This window comes from Petaurus breviceps, unplaced genomic scaffold (assembly GCF_028583685.1).
Source record: "Petaurus breviceps papuanus isolate PSGF00001 unplaced genomic scaffold, PetGlider_PUasm1.0 454, whole genome shotgun sequence".
NCBI lineage: Eukaryota > Metazoa > Chordata > Mammalia > Diprotodontia > Petauridae > Petaurus > Petaurus breviceps.
Window position 1 is genome coordinate 1,264,128 of NW_027186342.1, and position 16,983 is coordinate 1,281,110.

Below are 16,983 nucleotides of genomic sequence, written 5' to 3' on the forward strand. Positions count from 1 at the left end.
CATGTCTTTTATGAATTCAATATTTGGCTACATATGAGAGAGCATAAAGTGGTAGGAATAGGAAGAGGATTACCTCTTTGTTGGGAGTAGGGACGAGAAGAGCCTTCCCAAACCATCCTTGTGGAAAAGATGAGCCAGCAAGTGGAACAATGTTCTCTGCTACCTGTTCAAGCCTTACAAGTCTCAGAGAATAGTCTGACCGAAGATTTTCACATATGAAGTCAGGAGTCTCAGAAAATCGTGTTTTATATTATCTTAAGAAGAACTTTACCAAAAAAAAAATTTTTTTAATTTCATTGTAAAGTTTCCATAGAGATCTGTTTCATGAGGTCCCATAGACCTGAGATGGAGTTTGTACATTGTCAATAGGAGTAGGAGTAGCATCCCTCAGATAAATAGGGTCCAAACCATGAAGGATCTTGTAGATTGACTTGATTTATACCTTGAATAACACTCTTAGAAAAAAATGACAAACCACTTAAGACTAAACTTTTTTTTTTTTTTGCACTTTTATTTGTCATGTTGTAAGTTAACTTTATTGGCTCTTTTTGGAATCTGGTCATTTTAGTGGTTAAGTTTAGCATTCCTAGATCTGGAAATGCTAATGGGATGGGAGCTTGGCTTCATCTTTTGATTCTATGAAAACTTTTGTGTTCTAGTTTCCACCACTTGGCATAGTAATGACGACGATATGTACAGGGCACCTCCAATTGACCGTTCCATTCTGCCCACTGCTCCACGGGCTGCTCGGGAACCCAATATTGACCGGAGCCGTCTTCCCAAGTCGCCACCCTACACTGCTTTTCTAGGGAACCTGCCCTATGATGTGACAGAGGATTCCATCAAGGAGTTCTTTAGAGGACTGAATGTATGTCATTTTTCTAAAAATAATAATAATAAGCAGTTTGGTCAGAGTATATAATAATGCTTTCTGTTTCAGACCTGACATCCCCTGAATTGTGGTACTTGGGAGCTCCAAATTCTTTTCCTTCATGTGTGGGTATTAGTGGCTCAATAATAGCATCAAGGAATGGATCTCTCATAGACAACTGACTCTCACTTCACAAGAAGCTATCTTGACTTAAATAGTTCTCTGTCAGTGGTTAGAAAAATCACTGGGAAGGTAATCCTCTAGTTTTAAATGGAATGATACATAGCACATAAAAATGTGAAACTTTAGGAATTAGTTAAAGAAGAAACTTCATTTGGAATATTTCTTCAATTTGTCAGCCAGAATCTGATTTTACTGATTTGCACTTTAGCATCTTATTTAGCAAATAGATGGGATAAGTTGAATAGAATTGGTAAGAAACTTTGTTTCTACAGCTACATAATACATATACCATTAAGAAGTTTGACCAGATATTCTTGTTTTTACATATTGATCTAAATGTTGACTTTGATAGATAAACTAGCAATTTTTCCCCCATAGTTTGACCCTTTTTGAGATTGTAAAAGCCTTGATTGGTGTCAGAATGTTTTCCTTTTATTTTACAGAGATACCCAGGGTCTTGTGGTAGTTGAGATAATGGAGCTGGGTATTTGTCCCTAAGTTTTTACTTAACTTTCTGAGGCTTTTGGAAATTTCCTTCTTAGTTCTTCGTTTGGAGACGGAAACAATAGATTTGAACATGGCATGTCAGCCAAGCATATCCTCAAAAAAAAAAAAAAGTAATTAGCCTGCTAATGAAATTCAGTTCTTCCCTTGTTGTAGCAGGATGCTGTACTTAACAGTGAGTTTTGTTTTATTGTGAGGAAGTTAGGGGGATAAGTAGATTTTGAAAATTACTTACGCTTTGAGCACAGCATAATTTGGGAGCTATTCAGTCATAAAACATCTTCAAGAGCTGGGAACTAGGCTTGGACGGTGGAGGACAGAAAATAGCAGATAATAAGATGGAAGTAATATTTCTTAATGAGAAAGCTCTAACTATCTCATTAAGAGTCATAAAGTTGAAATATGCTCTATGATTTGTGGACAGAAGGAAAATAACTTCTGTGAAATTCACATTACAGTTTATTAAAGTAAATGCCAAATTTTTGTAACTCCACATGAATACCCAGCACAGAGCAAACTTATAGTAGGTGCTCAGATGTTCAAATAACAGGACTAATTTGTTGATCTAGGTTTATGTTGCAGTTCAGATTAAGGAATTGTTTGCTAGTTATTAATCAACAAGCATTTATTAAGTGCATATTATGTCAAGAACCAAGGATAGTCTCAGATGTAATAATCCCTGCCTGAAGCTTAAATTCTAACAGGGAGGTTTGTGTGCATGTGTGCTCACATACCGTGTTTCCCCGAAAATAAGCCCTCCCCTTACTGTGTAAGATTCCTCTAAAATAAGCCTATTGAGATTGATAAGGTAGTTGAGATTGTTACCTTAGCTATGCGCTACACGCTATATTACGGTACCCTCTGTATGCACCGCTCCCCCCCCCCCCCAAACGCACCACACCACGCTCCGAGCTGCAGTAGTGAGCCGCGTCATCCTGTTCTTCCCCAGTGATTTGCTTGCTGGCGCCATTGACAGCAGTGCCGCGGAGGAGAGCTGAGGCAGGACAACATAAGCCCTCCCCTGAAAATAAGCCCTCTGGTGTTTTTCTTTCCAAAAAATTAATAAGACAGTGTCTTATTATCGGGGAAACACGGTAACTAACAGCTGGAAGAACTAGGAAAGACCTGGTGAAAAAGGAGATGCTTGAGTTGAGACGTGAAGGAAAGCTGATATCCCAGAGGCGGAACATGGCATGTAGACTGAGAGTGAGTACAGAGGCACAGACAGAAACAGGAGGTAGAGGTTGATGTCTTCAGGATCAGCAAGTGTGCCAGGACCAGAGTGAATGGAGGGAAGTCATTGATAATAACAGGGCTAGAACGGTCTGGTGAGACCAAGTTGTAAAGGGCTCTGGATGTCAAACAGGAGGTAATCATATTGAATCGGAGAGATAAAGGGGAGTCAGCTGGAGTTGGGGGGGGAGGATGGGACTAGATCAAAAAATCGGTGGCATATACATTTTTGTCAGCAGTCAGAAAGATGAATTGTCCTTTGACTCAAAAATGACAAAAGATGCATGACTGGCAGAAATAATCTTTATTCTGTTCCTTATCCCTGTTCCTTAGTAGGCTTTTGAGTGCTGAGGGTGTTTCATTTTTATCTTTGTATCCCCCAGAGCAGTTGCTGATACATGGTGGGTATTTTAAACACCTGTTGATGATCAGTTGCCTCCCCGTGGTGTCTCTTCTAAGAAATACTATAAATGGTATAGCAGAAAGTAGAGGTGTCACCCCTACTTTGATAGGGTTAGCTAAGCTCATTGAGAGGAAAAAGAGCCATAAGCCTCTAAATGAAGATGCCGATTTTGTTTCTTCTACTAGATCAGTGCAGTACGTTTGCCACGGGAACCCAGCAATCCAGACAGGTTGAAAGGTTTTGGTTATGCTGAGTTTGAGGACTTGGACTCCCTGCTCAGCGCTTTGAGCCTGAATGAAGAGGTGAGTGGCTAGTAGAGGTGGTACTCATTCCCAAGGGGCTTGTTTGCTGGCAGCCTCACTGAGAAATGCCTGGGTGCTCTGTCCCTGAGACTACTGATACCTATCAAACATGAAGAAAAGTCAGGCCCATTCAATCCCATAGGTGCAGTAGTGTGGGACTTGCCAGGGGGGTTGAGGAAATTTGTCTCACCCTAGCAAGACTATTTTTTCTTAATAGAATTTCACATCAAGGAGGGTCACTGTCAGAAAAAGGCCTCAGAAACAGTTTTGTGCATGCAGCCTCTTCCTTGTCCTAAAAGAGAAGATTCTTCTATTACCAGACTGTAAGCCAAGCTAACAAGTCCAATTTGACTTGAACCTATAGAGGAACATAATCCTCAGTTGAATGTTTCGGTAGAAGTAGTCTCACTTTAAGAACAGGGTTTTAGTGACACTTGTGTAACTGCAGGGTTCCTAAGAAGTATAAAAGCTTTATTTGTTATACAATTATAGACTTAGACATTCTTAGCAGTATTTGGGGGGGAGGGGTTTTAACTGGATAATAATTAAAGCCATTTTCTTCGTGCCATTTGGGAGGGGAGTGATGATTGGCATTTTCATATAATTGAAGAATTGTCCTGTGGAAGCAGAATTTGGTTTGTTTTACTTGACTCTAAAGGTAGAGCTAGACTTATAGAGGGTAGACAGGCAGATTTCAGTTAACCATAAGAACAGTCTCCAAGCAGTTAATTTTGTTTTTTAAAAAATGGATTGGACTACCTTGAGTAAGCTAGTGAGTTCACTGTCTGGGAGATGTTTAAACAGAAGCTGAATGACCACCTCTGTTAAGAACATAGAAGTCAGAAAAATTAAAGTGAGCCTCATTGATAAGATTGGAATCTGAATGATGCACAGCAACCTAGAATATTGATTAGACAAGGATGCCTTAGAATAACCTAGTTAATGCTAGTGGAATGATTTTTTTCCCACTTAAATTTCTCTTCTGGGTGAAGGTTCCTCCCCCTGTACACTGCAACACAGACCTTTTTTACATGCATTTTTGCTATTACAAATAAAGTGACAGAGCTTAGAAGTAGAAATTTAAGCATGGGGCATGATATGTTGGGAGAAACAATGGATTCTCCCCTTTTTGTCACCAGATATTTTCATTGAGTGGTATTTTCAATAACAAAATAAACAAGGACTTCAAATCAAAATTTACTTCTTCCCCGAATGTGTCCCATTTTTAGTTAATTGATAGAGAAATTTATGGCACTATAAGCTTAGTTAGACCTGAAGAGGTCCAAGATAATGGTGTGAGAAAGTACCTGAAAAGCCACTTTAAATATGCTTATGAGGGCTGTCCTGATACCTATCAAACATGAAGCTAATTATGATTCCCAAATTGTTTAATTGTCCGTTATAATTTAAAAAGTAATGTCACTTGATGGTGTGCAGTTTTCTTTCGATTTTTCTTTGTCTGAGCATAGCTTAACTTAATTGTAATTCTCAGTACGGGGCTCCCAGACTTGTTTAGAGAATTCTGTAGTTTCAGAAATCAGGGTAGGAGTTACCTGGACTTCCATATTCTGGCTAGCTCCAGCATTCAAGGAACCTTAACTATAGGTCTCTTTTGGGAGTTGTACATTCTGGTGTTTAACGTTGGTTAATATAGTTATGTGCTCTTAGTCTATAGGCAACAGAAGAATACGAGTGGATGTTGCTGATCAAGCACAGGATAAAGGTAAGAGAACCAATGAAGAAACTAAGGGCCTGTCAAGGACCTGGGATTAGAACTAAGGTGCTGGTAGGACCCAACTAAGGTTAGTTGTAGACATGCCTGGACTCATTTCAAGTAGCAGTAATCATTAATCTAAAATAAAAATAAATGTTATGAGGAGGACTAGCTAATTGGGTTGAAGAATCGGCTGACAAGGCTTTGGAGAGGCAAATAATAACATTGCACTGTAATGTGGGGGAGGATATGGTAGAACAGGCAAAGAAGGAAGATTTTTCTGTGCATCTAGGGCAGGTTGGGTAGAAGTTATCTTCAAAGAAAAATACCCAGTAAAAACCATGGCATTTTATTTACCGTATCCATCTATTCTTCATAGCCAAATGCCTAGTATAAGAATAAAGAGAGGAAACGGTAAGCACTTTCTACATGCCAGGCATTTGATTCCCACTAGAGTCCTGGGGGGTAGGTACTATTATCCCCATTTTACAGTTGATTAAACTGAGGCAGACTGATTAAGTGATTTTTCCCAGGGTCACAGAGCTCTAATAAGTGTCTGAAGTTGAATTTGAACTCATGTTTACTGACTCTAGGCCCAGTACTGTGCTACCATAATAGAGCTTCATGCTTGCTAGGATCTACCAACTCTGTTCTCCCTAACATCCCAGAATTTAGTTCAGCTGTGTATAGATAGATGACTCAGGTAATAATTATTGCGGGGGAGTATCATTTGAGCCCTGAGAAGCAGACATCTATTTATTCTTTGTGGACTAGAACAATTAACAAAGTACTTCCTTGGTTGTTGACCTTTTATAGACCGAGATGATCGTTCCTTTGGCCGTGATCGGGATCGAAATCGGGATTCTGACAAAACCGACACAGACTGGAGGGCTCGCCCTGCCACAGACAATTTTGATGACTATCCTCCTCGAAGGGGTGATGATAGCTTTGGAGACAGTAAGTTCATATTCTAAAAAGCCATCTTTTGCAAGTCAGAGAACTGTTTAGAAGTGTAGCCATATCCCATAACAGCATTTCCCAAATATTTAAAATCCTGTAATATATCCTGACCTCAACACAACTTGGGCTGACAGAAATCAAGGATTGTGATTGGACATTGAGAGGTATTCAGCTATGATAATGATTATAGAAGGGAAAGTGGAGCCTGGAAAAGATAAAAGAGAAGGGAGTATATATACCCTTAAATTACTTTATGAACACCAGTTTGGGGGAACAGCCATAAAGTGAAGAACTTTTAGATGTCTTTGAATCTGGTTTTTTGTTGTTTGTTATTTTAATATCATTGGTTTCATTTATAACCCTGCATGTTTTATATTTAAAATTAAAATATAAAAATAAAAAATATTCTGAAAGAGGCTTCATCTGAACTCCTACTGTATCTTAACATCTATCATGGGAGTTGAAATTAATTATAAAATGCAAGTTTCAGGTGTCAGCAACTACAAAAAATGATTGGGGGTGTAATTGATTAGCATAAAGATAGATAAATTTTTTGTCAAAGAACTGTTCTTTAACTGAAGCCTTGAAATCAGCCAGTGGGAAAGGAGAATGGTGTTTATCTGGTTGTGAACATTTTTAGGAAGGATGTGCCCTGATGTGGTAAATATATTAAAGGCTATGTGTAGTTGAGATTAATCCCCTCTATTATGTCTAATCTATAGATGAGTAGATTTTGGAGATGTTATGATGAAATAAACTGTCATAACAGTGGGGTACTCGAGGTAGTGATTCCAGAGCCAGGATTCAAACCCAAGTCCTCTGACTCCAAAGTCAGCACTCTTTCTTCTGTACCAGTTTGGTCTTTCATATCCTAAAACAAACCCAAAAAAAAACCCTTCACTTGACCCTGCTATTCCTGAAATGATTCTCTGGTGCATTTCCCATTCAGTGCCATCTGCCCCTCAGTCTGATGATTCACCTTCCAATACTTGACACTGATTTTATTAGGGCAGTTGGGGTTAAGTGACTTGCCCAAGATCACACAGCTAGTTTTTGTGTTAAGTGTCTGAGGCCGGATTTGAACTCAGGTCCTCCTGACTCTGGGACTGGTGCTCTCTTCACTGCTCCACCTAGCCACCCCAACACTGATTTTTTTTTTATTATTTTATTGCTAAAATTAGCATCAAAATATCAGCAGAAATTAAGTGCTGTGTTGTCTTTCTATTCTTATAATTGAACATTTTTTACAAAAAAATAGTATTGATACTTGTTTTTGCACAACATATCTTATGAAATACATTTCCCTAAAAAATTAAATTATCTGTGATTGACAAAAGAAGTATATCTCTTGACTTTAAACAGTAGGCTCTTAGCATTGATAGAAATATTTATTTGACCTGTTTTCTTGATGTTATGATTTACATTGTTGCAATCATCATTTGTACTGTTCTTTTAGCTTTGCTTTTTTCTTCACTCAGCATTACTTTATGAAAGTCTTCCCATTATTTCACTGAATTCTTTTGTGGTAAAGGTTCCATTACAATCATATTTTATCCATCATCTACTTAACTGGATAATTACAAGGTTATTCTTTAGATTACATAACAATAATTGTGATCGTCAGTGCTTAAAAGTATTAATAATGATTCACATTTCTGTATTCAAGTTTCACTAATTGCTTGTTTTTTGGTCAGTAAGGTCACTTCAAGCTCTAAGATTCTATGAAATGTAGGTAGGTGTTCTTCAAAGATCTGTCCTTGCCTGCCTTTCTGTGTCTACTTTTCCTTTGATGGACTTCCAACTTGTCCCATCAGTACAAATGACTTATAAATGTTTTCTAAGTTAAGGCTCCAGATCCTTACTTCTTACTGTCTCCTGGACAGTAACTGGAATTCCTACCAGTACCTAAAATTTAATAAGTCCAAAGCAAGATTCATGTACTCCATTTCATTTGTTTAAAATGATATTTTATTTTGACATTGCTTAGATACACTACTATAGTCATCTTCCCTCCCAGAAATCTGCACCTTATAATAAATAATTTTTTAAAAAGGTAAAAAGAGGAAGAGATGAGCAAAAAACAATGAACACATTGTTATGTCTCCCACCTCTACAGAGGTGAATATATCATTTTACATCTCTTTTGAGGGTAGCCTTTTTCTTTGTAATTTAAAAGTATTCAGTTTTCATTGTTTTGTAGTAACTTTTGTTTTATTTTCATTTAGATTGTTACAGTTGTGTATACTATTTTCCTAACTGCTTATTTTTGCTTTGCATCGGTTTATATAATTTTTTCCCATGTTTCTATATTCATTGTGCTCATCATTTCTTATAAAGCATAGTATTGGTTACATTTGAGTACATTTGTTGAGCTATTCCCCAACTGGTAGGCATCTGCTTTTTTTTCCTATTTCTTTTCATGAAAAGTGTTGCTATAAATATTCTGGGTATATGGAGCCTTTTCTTTTTTGTTAGGACATTTGGAACATATACCTATCAATGGAATGTCTAGGTCAGAGGGTTAACATGTGCTTTTCATTTATTTATTTATTTATTTTGAGCAATTGGGGTTAAGTAACTTGCTCAAGGTTACACGGCCAGGTGTTTCTGGGTGGGTGCTGAGTGTCTGAGCCTGGGATTCGATCTCCAGGTCATCCCAACACTGGAGCCGGTGCTCTTACTCACTGAGCCACCTGGTCGCCCTTTTTTTATTTTTTACTGGTGGTTCTTTTCTTTTCCATTTAAATTAATGTGATCTTCATGTATATTGCTACCTTGGATCTGCTTACTTAATTCTGCATCCATTTGTATAGATCTTTCTCTGCTTCTTTACACTTACCACATTCACAGTAGTACTCCATTATGTTAATTTACTACAGTTAATTCCCCAATCAGTGGGCATCTACTTTGTTTCTCATTCTCTGCTATCATAAAAATTACTGCTATAACTATTTTGGTATAGGTGGATCTTTTTTTTGTCAGTCACTTCAGGGAGGGGGAGGGAATAATAGACTAAGGAGTGGAATCTCTAGGTCTGAGGATGACTTTCTGGTCACTTTGTTTTGCATTCTTATAAAATACTTTTCAGAGTGGTTGTACTGCTTCACAACTCTCCCCATAATATACTAATGTGCCTATCTTCCTACAACTTTTTCCACCAGACTAGTTCCATCTTTTGATATCTTTGCCAGTTTGTTTGTATGTGTGGTGAAACCTTAGAGTTATTTTGATTTGTATTTCTTTTATCATTAGTGATTATGGAGTGTTCTTTATTGTGATTGTAATAGTTTCCACTTCTTTTAAAAACTGTTCACATCCTTTGACCACCTGTTGATTGGGGAGTGGTTTTTGGATACATGCTTTTGTGTATGACTATATCTGTCAATTGTTTATGTATCTTGGACACCAAGACCTTAGTAAAGGAATTTGAAGAAAATTTTTTTTTCCTTTTCTCACTTCCTTGATATATTATTTTTGTTTGTGTAGAAATTTTCAGTTTCATGTAATCAAATATGTATCTCTTTTATCTTTTAACATTGCACCTATTCTTTGTTTAAGAATATATGAAAGATATGACTTCTTTTCTAATTTTTTATCATATGAACTTTAATATTACAATCCCATATCTTTTTAGAATGTCTTGTGGAATATGGCAGGCATCACATAAGTTACTTAGGGAAATTTGCATTTTTCTTCATGTAACTCATTCCAACCAATTATCAAGTTCTGTTAGTCCTACCTTTCTCGTTGTTATTTCCTCTTTCTAATGCTTTTGTCCCTGCCTCTCTAGTCTAGCTGCCAACCACTCAGGGTTTAGGTCCTTACTGCTCCTTACCTAGACTGTTGAGATAGCTTCTTCTCTCTCTTTACTTCATATCTCAAAGTCTTCAGGGCATTCCCATTACATATCCCTATAGTGAGCTATCTTAATGTTTCAAGGATTGTAATCTGGTCAGATCCACCTCTTTAATCCCATGTTTGGACCTAGTGTTGTTACTAACCACTGTTCACATGGCTCATAATAGACTGGACTACTCAACTGCTCCACAGATCTGTCCTGGTCTTTCCACCTCTGTCCTTTTCAACTTCTTGTGGTCACGCCTACAGCATCCATCCTTTACCCTAGTCTCTACCTATTGAAATCCTTCCCATCCCTTAGGACCCAATTTAGATACCACCTCTTTCAGTTATCTAATTTGTATTTCACACACACACAAAGTTTTCATCATTTGAGCACAAACTTCTTGAAAGCAGGCCACCATAACTTATTTAGCTTCATATATTTTTCAGAGTTCAGTGCGTTGCACATACCGTGTTTCCCCGATAATAAAACCTATCCCGAAAATAAGCCCTCCCCTTACTGTGTAAGATTCCTCTAAAATAAGCCTTCCCCTGAAAATAAGCCCTATTGAGATTGCTACTGTAGTGAAGGTGATCCCCTGCGCTACACACTACATTATGGTACCCTCTGTATGCACTGTCCCCCCCCCCTCGTGAAACGCACGCCGCACTCAGAGCTGCAGCAGTGAGCGCGTCATCCTGTTCTTCCCCAGTGATTTGCTTATTGAATAAAGGTACATTTTTTTGTTCGCACTTACCTGTTTATTAAAATTGCTGTCAATGTTCATTAAAATAAGCCCTCTGGTGTTTTTCTGTCCAAAAAATAATATAATAAGACAGTGTCTTATTATCGGGGAAACATGGTAGTAATTATGTCTGGGCTTTTTTTTTTTTTTTTAACTCAGTATTGGGCCAAATTGTGTTAATGTTTTAGGATAGGATTTCAGAATTCCCACTTACCAAAACTGTCTAAATGATCCGAAGGTACTGAGTCCTGTTATCAGTCTTGTTGCCTGCATGTTTCTTCCTAGAGTATCGTGATCGTTATGATTCAGACCGGTACCGTGATGGTCCCCGGCGGGACATGGACCGGTATGGAGGCCGGGATCGATATGATGACAGGGGCAGCAGAGACTATGATAGAGGTATGTAGTTCTTTTAGATTGGAAGGAAATAAAAAGGTTTTACCCTATGGAGGAGGGGATTATTCTTTTTAATCAGTCTAATTTTCTGGTGACTTAATTAAACTTTATGCCAATCCAAGTAGGTTTGTATACAACATAGCAAGCTTATAGAAGAGTCCGTTGGCTTATTCATTTTTTTTTTTTGCAAGTATCCTTTTGCCTTTTCCACTAACATAGTAGTTCTCATTTTAAGATAATCGTATCTTTTTGTCATCACTCTCCTCTTGTCCCACAGGCTTTGATTCTAGGATAGGCAGTGGCAGAAGAGCATTTGGCAGTGGGTACCGTCGGGATGATGATTACAGAGGAGGAGGAGATCGCTATGAAGACAGATATGATAGACGAGATGATCGGTCATGGAACTCAAGAGATGATTACAGCCGAGATGATTTTAGACGTGAAGACAGAGGTAATTTACTCTTTTTACTTTCTTCAGGGCAAGATAGCTAAGGAAACTTCAATTAGAGAATTAATTATGTGAATCAGAAGAAGCCTTTGGAAACAAAGTAAAAAAACTTAAGACCAACAGTTTCCCAATTTTCCTCACAGTATTCTTGGGGAAAGTATTGTAACTGATTATGTTTTCCCATAGGAAAAAAAAAACTTACTATGCCTTTTATATGGAGAAAATGCTCTAAATACTGAATTGTGGTTGTGGGTTTCGTTCTTAACTTAAATACAAAAAGAAAAAAAAAAAGAACACCGAGATGATTTTATATAAAACCATGGGTTTCCATTTCACAATGTTTACTTTTTTTTTTTTTTGAGGGCAATTGGGATTAAGTGAGTTGACCAAAGTCACACGACTAGTTCTTGTGTTAAGTGTCTGAGATCAGATTTGAACTCAGGTCCTCCTGACTCCAGGGCTAGTGCTCTATTCACTGCGCCATCTAGCTGCCCCTGTTTCCTTTTTTAAAAAAATTATAATAAACACTACACACTGTTTTCAAAGCTACCCTACTTTTCTGTGCTTCCTTCTAAGTTTTATTTTGTTCTTTGGTGTACACTTTTTTCCTCCCTTCCTCCTTACCCCCCAGAATACCACCATTAGACATAAATATTCTTGCATTAATCTTAAACTTAATCATGCCCATCAAGCTATGAGGGTTGTATTCCTAATCAAGGTTTATTTAGACACATACCTATGACCATAAAGTCCTGTGAAATGGGCATGAATGTATTGTGCACATTGGTCTGGAGAGATCTGAGTTCTAGTCTCAAATATGCTGCTGCATAACTGGGGAAGTCAGTTAACCTCTATGGGTCTAAATTTATACATCTGCAAAATTGGGAGGATTGTGTACTAGCTGATCGTTCAGTTAAAGTCCTTTCTACAGTGATGTACAAATTAACCGGAACTAAGTAAAATAAATGTATTGACAATACAGTAAATCTTAAAACTTTTTACATCTTTTGAAAAAACCTTTTGCTGCCATTACTTATTTTATGTAATGTGACATTGAGTTCATAAGACTTTGATACATTCTTTAGTTCATTATGAAACCAAACTTTTATCACTTTGGACATTAGGCATACTTTAGATATTTAGATAAATAGTTCATTTTTCCAAATCTAGCATTGATTATAGCTCATACGTTTTCAATGGAGTTTCATTCAGTTGAGTTCTTAGGCCATGTTTATTTCTATTTCTTAGGTAAACTTCTTTACCTTGCTGACATACAGCATAATGTTTCAGTATTCCATTTCCACTTGGGGATGTCTGTAAATATGGAACAATTCTGGTTTTCGTTATCTTAGTATATTTGCTAGAATTCATCATTCCCTCTAGAACAAATCCTCCATTAAAAATTCCAAAAATTATTTTGAGATAAATATTTCTTTCACAATTTGATGCCCAGATTTTACAGACTTTGGTGTTCTGGTCTTTGTATTTCTTTGCCTATGATAAGTATTTTTAGTTCATGGCCATGCTTGGCAACAATGACAACCTGGATTGCCAGGTCTTCTGAAAATCTTTTCTTGTTTTCCTCATTTTCCTTTGTGCTTTCCATGCAACTGATTCTGCTTCCATTGTGGGCTTGAATGACAACATTACTGACCACTGCCATCTTTGACAGTCATTAAAATGTACTCTTTAAGAGCTACAGCCATGAAAACATTTCCTTGGCAGTAATCAAGGAATATCCATTCTTTAAAGTCATAAAATTTAAAACAGCAAGAGAGAGCAAAGTGGGGAAACCAGTTCAATCCAGTTTCATCTGGTCCAGGTCAAGAGTTACCCAGATGACACTAGAAGCACACTCTATTCACAAATACGAGGCTGCATCAAAATGATTGCTTATCCCAAGTGATTCGTACCCTGTTATTCTAATGGTCTGATTATACAGTATGCATACAGGTAGGTACTAAAATATCTCCTAAATTAACTCTAAAGCTAATAATATATAGTAATTGAACACAGTTTTGCTCAACTTCTTAGAACAGAAAAAAAGAATCCTTTAGAAGGATGAGTTAGAGGAATGTCTCAGCTACATAGATTTTGACCTGACTCCTGTTCCCCTAAGACTAGTAGAAGCATTCCTTCCCTCACCCAAAAATAAAACTACTTTTAAAAAATAAATGTTTGATAGCCTCATTAAAGACTTAAATTGTGTGAATTTTGGAAAACTATCTCTTGAATCTGTGAAAGAAAAGTTCCTGATCTTGCCATACAACATTAAAGTGTTGGCTCAGGTACTTTCTGTGGTTGTATAATTACCTTGTGATTTCTTTTTCCCCACCAGACACTGGTATCATTTCCAGGTGACTTAATGTTAAATGGGACCAAAATGTCCATTGCCAGCAATATTGTCCTGTGCCCCATTCAGGACTGGCCAACTTTACCTTTGAAGCCAGTCATATCATATACCTGGCCCAGAAAGAAGGGCCATTGGTGATAGGCTTCACTAGTCCTCCAGAAAGTCCTGTCCTATAGGAGTGTGATAGAAAATTCTGTATTCATTTTAAGATTGGATGATATTCAGTATCAGGACCTCTTTCCCCTCCATTGGGATTCCTCTGTTCTGCAGTAATAAAGCCATCAGAGACTATATCAGGCTCTTGCTTCCTCCTTCCCCAAACTCCAGGCCTGTTTTTTAGTTTTGTTTGGTATTGGGGGGGGTGGGGGCAGGGCAATTGGGGTTAAGTGACTTGCCCAAGGCCACACAGCTAGTAAGTGTCTGAAGCTGCATTTGAACTCAGGTCCTCTTGACTTCAGGGCTAGTACTCTATTCACTATGGCACCTAGCTGCATTGCCTTGAGTGGGCACATGCCTGGTCCCCCTTTTCCCCTCCCCCCCCCCAATTTAAAAAATTCAGTTGCAAAAACCATTTAGTATGCAAAGCACCATTATGCATTGGTGATTTAAAATTACCCAAAAAGGAAGCATTCCTGCTTTCGTAAAGCTTAAATTCTACCAGGAAGATACAATAAATATGAGAGGGGGAGAAAGCAGTGATAATTGGGAAGATAAAGATAGCACTTGAGCTGAACTTTGAAGGGTAAGATAAGAATTCCGAGAAGTGGAGAAAGGATAAGCTTTGTAGCATAGGGAACAGCTGGTCATAGTGCAGGGAGGCAGAGGACAGTGTGAAGGGCATGGAACAGCTAGTAGTCATTTTAACTAGAACAGACTATGTACAAAAGTGAGTGACATGAGAACTTTGGGGAAAGCAAGTTGGAGGCGGGTTATGATGTGCCAGTACCTAGAGGTAGTAGTGGGGAGAATGTTATAGTCAGATCTCTGCCGGCCTTTGTTTTGGCAGCTTCGTAGAAGGGAAAAGACAACAAATAGAGGCTATTATGTTTTTGAGGAGAAAGTCAAGTGGTCATTTTATTTTGCTTTTAGTGCCTTATTTGTAAGGAGGAGAGATTCTGTTGGAGCAGGGACATTCAAGAAGTGAGTGTACATCAACAAGAAAAGCATTAATGTGGGCTGGGACCCTAGGGTATTGGCTAGGGGTGAGGAGATGGCTGGGAGACATGTGGACAAGATAACCCCTGATTGGGTGGGATGGAAGGGAGGGAGAGTCAGAAGTAACCACCGAGCTCATTGTCTAACAGTATTTGGGACTGTCTCATCTTCCAAAGTTCAGACAAACTCATCTCAGGCTGGTTCCAAACCTGGTCCATAGCCCTGCCAGACACAGGTCCCCTTCCCCCTGGTGCAGTGTTGTCAGGAACTTGATATTTGAGGCCGTTCCACACTACTCCTTATGGGGCTTTGGGTTTGTTTGCACAGGATTTTTTCCTTTTTATTAAATATTGCCCTATCTTTATTCCCCACTGCCACACCTTTCTTTAGCCAGGCTCCTAATGAAGAGAAGCAGTTAAGTAGAGCCTATGAAAGGAACTATTTGTGACACATAGACACAGACACACACACACACCTCGCTCTGTCAAAAGGAGGGACAGACTGACTGCCCACTGCACTAGGAGGGCTCCTTGCAGTTCTTACTTCACTCTCTTCTCTTGGTTTTGTTTTCTTCAGTTTTGCCACTTAATGCAAGTCCAGTGCTTCTCTATATCCCTAACATTCGTTGTTTTTTAGTTGTTTTTTTTTTTTCTTTTTGGAGGGCAGTTGGGGTTAAGTGTCTGCGGCCAAATTTGAACTCAGGTCCTCCTGACTCCAGGGCTGGTGCTCTATTCACTATGCGACCTAGCTGCCCCATTCATTGTCGTTTTTTAATGGCATATACTGAAATTTATTCTTTGTGTCTAATTTTTTGCTACCATAAAGAGTAAAGCCATGAATTATTCTGGTACATGAAAGAACTTTCTGTTACTGACTTCTTTACAGTTTCTGCATAGATAAACTTCCCTGATATTACAGTCATTCTAGAAGTTTATTGGGATAGGTAATTCACTCTAGTATTCATTCATATAGCCAGAGAAGTGCTGTTACTTAATATCTATCATAAATATGTAAACAGTGTATGGTTCAGGTAACATCTTGGAACATTGACTCCAAAACACTGTATACTTAAATATTCAGAAACTAAATCCTGTTCTGTCTGTAAATAATCTTTTCAAAGAGTACAATGTAGCTATTTTTTGCTTTCGAAGTTGTTTGACTTTGATCTTTGCATAAAAGCAGTAAAATTCTGGACTGATCTTATGACATTTAAGGACGACCAGTTAAATCAAGGGAATACAGAAAGGGGGAATATTTAAGTACCTACTATGTGCTGAGCTCCTGGGTTACAAAAACAAAATGTGGGCTTTGCCACCTATATTCAGCTGGTAGAATATAATGTAATCACATGTATATATTATTATAATATTGATAATGATAGCTGTCTTTTATGTAATGCCAGCTGTGTTCCAGGCACTATGCAAAGCACTTTAATGTTTATTTGATTCTTACAATAATTCTGAGAGAATGTTACTCCTATCAGCCCCATTTTATGCTTGAGGAAATAGGTTAAATGATTTGACTGGTCACATAGCTAGTAAGTGTCTGAAGCCAGATTACCCCTAGCATTGCCTCTTAAGAAGAGAGCACTATAAGGGGGTCAGCAACAGCTTTCTGCAGGTGATGGCACATGGACTGATCCTGGAAGAAATCAGGGGGACTCTGCAGAAGAGGTGAGGACAGTTTTTGTTCTCTTTCCAGAGGCACAGTGAGTTTGGGGAACAGAAAGTAAACCAATTCTTTTTAGAACAGTAGCATATATGAAGAAGAGTAACATACAGTAACCCTGGAAAGTGAGCCAACTCAAATTCTCTTAAATGGCAAGCCAGAAAGATTGTGTTTTGTTCCTCTGAGGCTATAGGGAGCTACTTATGT

The 16,983-nt window shown here is 38.1% G+C and overlaps 1 protein-coding gene across 2 annotated transcripts in view; it reads left to right on the top strand.

The window, feature by feature from the left end:
• EIF4B (eukaryotic translation initiation factor 4B) overlaps positions 1–16,983 on the top strand; it is a 39,448-nt gene that overhangs the window by 15,426 nt on the left and 7,039 nt on the right. For both annotated transcript variants that reach the window (XM_069101179.1, XM_069101180.1), the window contains exons 3-8: positions 660–868; positions 3,380–3,496; positions 5,165–5,219; positions 6,027–6,167; positions 11,042–11,155; positions 11,430–11,603. In XM_069101179.1, coding sequence (XP_068957280.1) covers positions 660–868; positions 3,380–3,496; positions 5,165–5,219; positions 6,027–6,167; positions 11,042–11,155; positions 11,430–11,603 — 810 coding nt within the window. The remainder of the gene's footprint in view (positions 1–659; positions 869–3,379; positions 3,497–5,164; positions 5,220–6,026; positions 6,168–11,041; positions 11,156–11,429; positions 11,604–16,983) is intronic.